The sequence below is a fragment of the Drosophila yakuba genome, unplaced genomic scaffold (assembly GCF_016746365.2).
Source record: "Drosophila yakuba strain Tai18E2 unplaced genomic scaffold, Prin_Dyak_Tai18E2_2.1 Segkk4_quiver_pilon_scaf, whole genome shotgun sequence".
Classification (NCBI taxonomy): Eukaryota; Metazoa; Arthropoda; class Insecta; order Diptera; family Drosophilidae; genus Drosophila; species Drosophila yakuba.
In genome coordinates, this window is record NW_025048816.1 from 858,215 (window position 1) to 860,716 (window position 2,502).

Here is a 2,502-nt window from a genome sequence, read left to right on the forward strand (position 1 = left end):
TTATAGCATATACAGTAGAATCCAGTTATAACGCTTATAGCGTCAGTCCGGTTATTGCGACGGAAACTCGATTGCTTGGTTGGTCCCCATACAAAGTTATATGGAAGGACTTTAGCGACAAACCGCTTATACATGTAAAAATGTAAGAAAATGAAAATTGTTTTATGTAACAAATTATGTTAACCGAGCGGACAATGAGCTTTGCTCCTAAATTGGGTTCATCAATCGGTTATTTTCACCGTACGATAAACTTAGGAGACAATTTTGTTTTTGTCAATAACTATTTATACCCGATACTTGTATAGTTAAAAGGTATACGAGATTCGTTGAAAAGAATATAACAGGCAGAAGGATCAAACTGCCAAAAGGTGCCACGCCCACACTTTTGAAAAACGTTTTGATGTTATTTTATTTTTGTAGTAGTTTTGTAAATTTTTATCGGTTTGCCAAAGAACATTTTGCCACGACCACTATAACGCTTACAAATATTGTCATTCAATAGTGTAATATGGCTTACGATAAAGGCATTAAATTTTCGAATTTTTTATCTCAAACCCTGTTTTACAACGTGATGAAAGTGCCGTAAGTTTTGTTCCGTTTTGATCAAAAAGTTGACAACACAATCTTTAAATACGGTAGATTTAAAATAAAAACTATTGGAAAAAGTAATACTCTGTTTGCCTTCTTTTATAAATTTCCCATTATATTACCCATAAAAAAAGGCACATGTTAAAAATCATAATATAAAAACCACGGTGTTAAATTCTAAGTCGTTGTCGTTATTGTCGAAAACCAAATTCTGAAACACCCTTAAATGTCAAAAACAAACTTGTCCTATTGGGAACCTGTTATTATTCATTGATGCTAAAAATGTGGAGAGGGTATATCGTTTATCGGTATATCGCACTATTCATATTTGTGAGCCTAAAAATAAATTACATGCCAATAAATATCAAGTATAGTAAAAAAGGAACTAGTTAGTTTTTGCTTTTTGAAAACGAATTCCGAGCGGACAATGAGCTTTGCTCTTAAATTGGGTTCATCAATCGGTTATTTTCACCGTACGATATTAGCTCGTAACATAATTCAAAGAAAAAGTCATGTGTATGTTTGTCCTATTGGGAACCTGTTATTATTCATTGATGCTAAAAATGTGGAGAGGGTATATCGTTTATCGGTATATCGCACTATTCATATTTGTGAACCTAAAAATAAATTACATGCCAATAAATATCAAGTATAGTAAAAAAGGAACTAGTTAGTTTTTGCTTTTTGAAAACGAATTCCGAGCGGACAATGAGCTTTGCTCTTAAATTGGGTTCATCAATCGGTTATTTTCACCGTACGATATTAGCTCGTAACATAATTCAAAGAAAAAGTCATGTGTATGTTTGGAGAAACCTATTCAATTATATACCATTTTCAACTTACATAAGTTTTTCAGTGTATCTTACCGTAATGGCCCCCCTCCCCACTCAAAGGCAACTAAAATTGGTTCTGTAACTGTTGGTGGAGCTATGTGGTGGTGGGTAATCTGGCACTTATGGCATGAACCTGACCATATAACGGTAAGAGTGTGAAGTCATATAAGTAAACCTTTCTATTTAAAACATTATTTACAGGGGGAATTCGATTATCCCAACTCAAAGAAATGGAAAAACACAGAGTTGGGTATTCCAAAGGATGACCTTTAAACATTATATGTTCAAGCTTACCCTATAAATATTGATTAAAATGCGATATTTAGCCATGTAGTTACATTATTCTGCTCGGATTATTTGTTGCGTAATACTATGTTTAACATACCCAAATTCATTTTTTTCACAAAATATATGTATGTTAGTGCCCCTTGAGCAAACATCTTTGATGAGATATACATATTGAGAAAACTTTTTAAGCTGGAGTTTTGGGATTTTTTTCACTCATAAGTTGAAACATTCTATAAATTAAAATTTTATATGGGATGCAGTTTGCTTTTTATAGATCCATAAAATAGGGTCATTAGTATACCCCGTACGATAATTTAAGTTTGTTCGATTCTTTTCGATTTGAGAACTTCACACATTCGTCTGGGAAGTGCATTATATATTTTTTGTAGGTAATCCCAAGAAATCTAGACCAAGCGAGTTTTATTCCAGTGATCAATTCCTCTTTAGTGGCATATTGTTTACCACCCTCGTATACCTTCTTTGCCAAGTATCCCCACAGGTTTTTTATCATAGGGAAGTATTGTGTGCATTCCATAACTATTACATTTTCGCTTTGGAAGGATGTTCACGCTGTGGCGTTGCAGCGCGATGGGCCTGGCGTGGTCGATTCCGGGCGTCGTGGCGGTGAACTCCTACGCTGAGTTGGCGGATTTTGCCGGCGGGAACGTTGGGACGAGGCCGAAGCTGCTTGCCGGGTTGGCACCGGTTGGAGACGCGAGCGCGCTCGCGACCTTGACAACGATCTAACCTGCTCGTGCATGTGGAGAAGCGTGTGGTGGGATCGGTCACACTT

General features: G+C 36.0%; 1 protein-coding gene across 2 annotated transcripts; it reads left to right on the plus strand.

Moving 5' to 3' along the window:
* Positions 1-910: 910 nt before the first annotated feature.
* On the plus strand, positions 911-1,876 carry LOC26535238 (NADH dehydrogenase [ubiquinone] 1 beta subcomplex subunit 2, mitochondrial). 2 transcript variants are annotated; one of them, XM_015189112.3, is made up of 3 exons: positions 911-1,104; positions 1,445-1,568; positions 1,623-1,876. In XM_015189112.3, the coding sequence occupies exons 1-3, from the start codon at positions 1,016-1,018 to the stop codon at positions 1,692-1,694; spliced, it is 285 nt and encodes a 94-aa protein (XP_015044598.1). In that variant the 5' UTR covers positions 911-1,015; the 3' UTR covers positions 1,695-1,876. The 2 variants fall into 2 exon arrangements, with proteins under 2 accessions (XP_015044598.1, XP_015044597.1); XM_015189111.3 differs by lacking the exon at positions 911-1,104 and adding an exon at positions 1,187-1,385.
* The last annotated feature ends 626 nt before the right edge of the window (positions 1,877-2,502 follow it).

What these genes read in the sequence shown, in the direction of transcription:
- LOC26535238 (XM_015189112.3), top strand. Translation starts at nt 1,016, where the DNA reads ATGAGCTTTGCTCTTAAATTGGGTTCATCAATCGGTTATTTTCACCGT. An exon ending in ATTCAAAGAAAAAGTCATGT is followed by an intron (nt 1,105 to 1,444) that starts GTATGTTTGTCC and finishes TAAGTTTTTCAG; the next exon opens with TGTATCTTACCGTAATGGCC. An exon ending in ATGAACCTGACCATATAACG is followed by an intron (nt 1,569 to 1,622) that starts GTAAGAGTGTGA and finishes CATTATTTACAG; the next exon opens with GGGGAATTCGATTATCCCAA.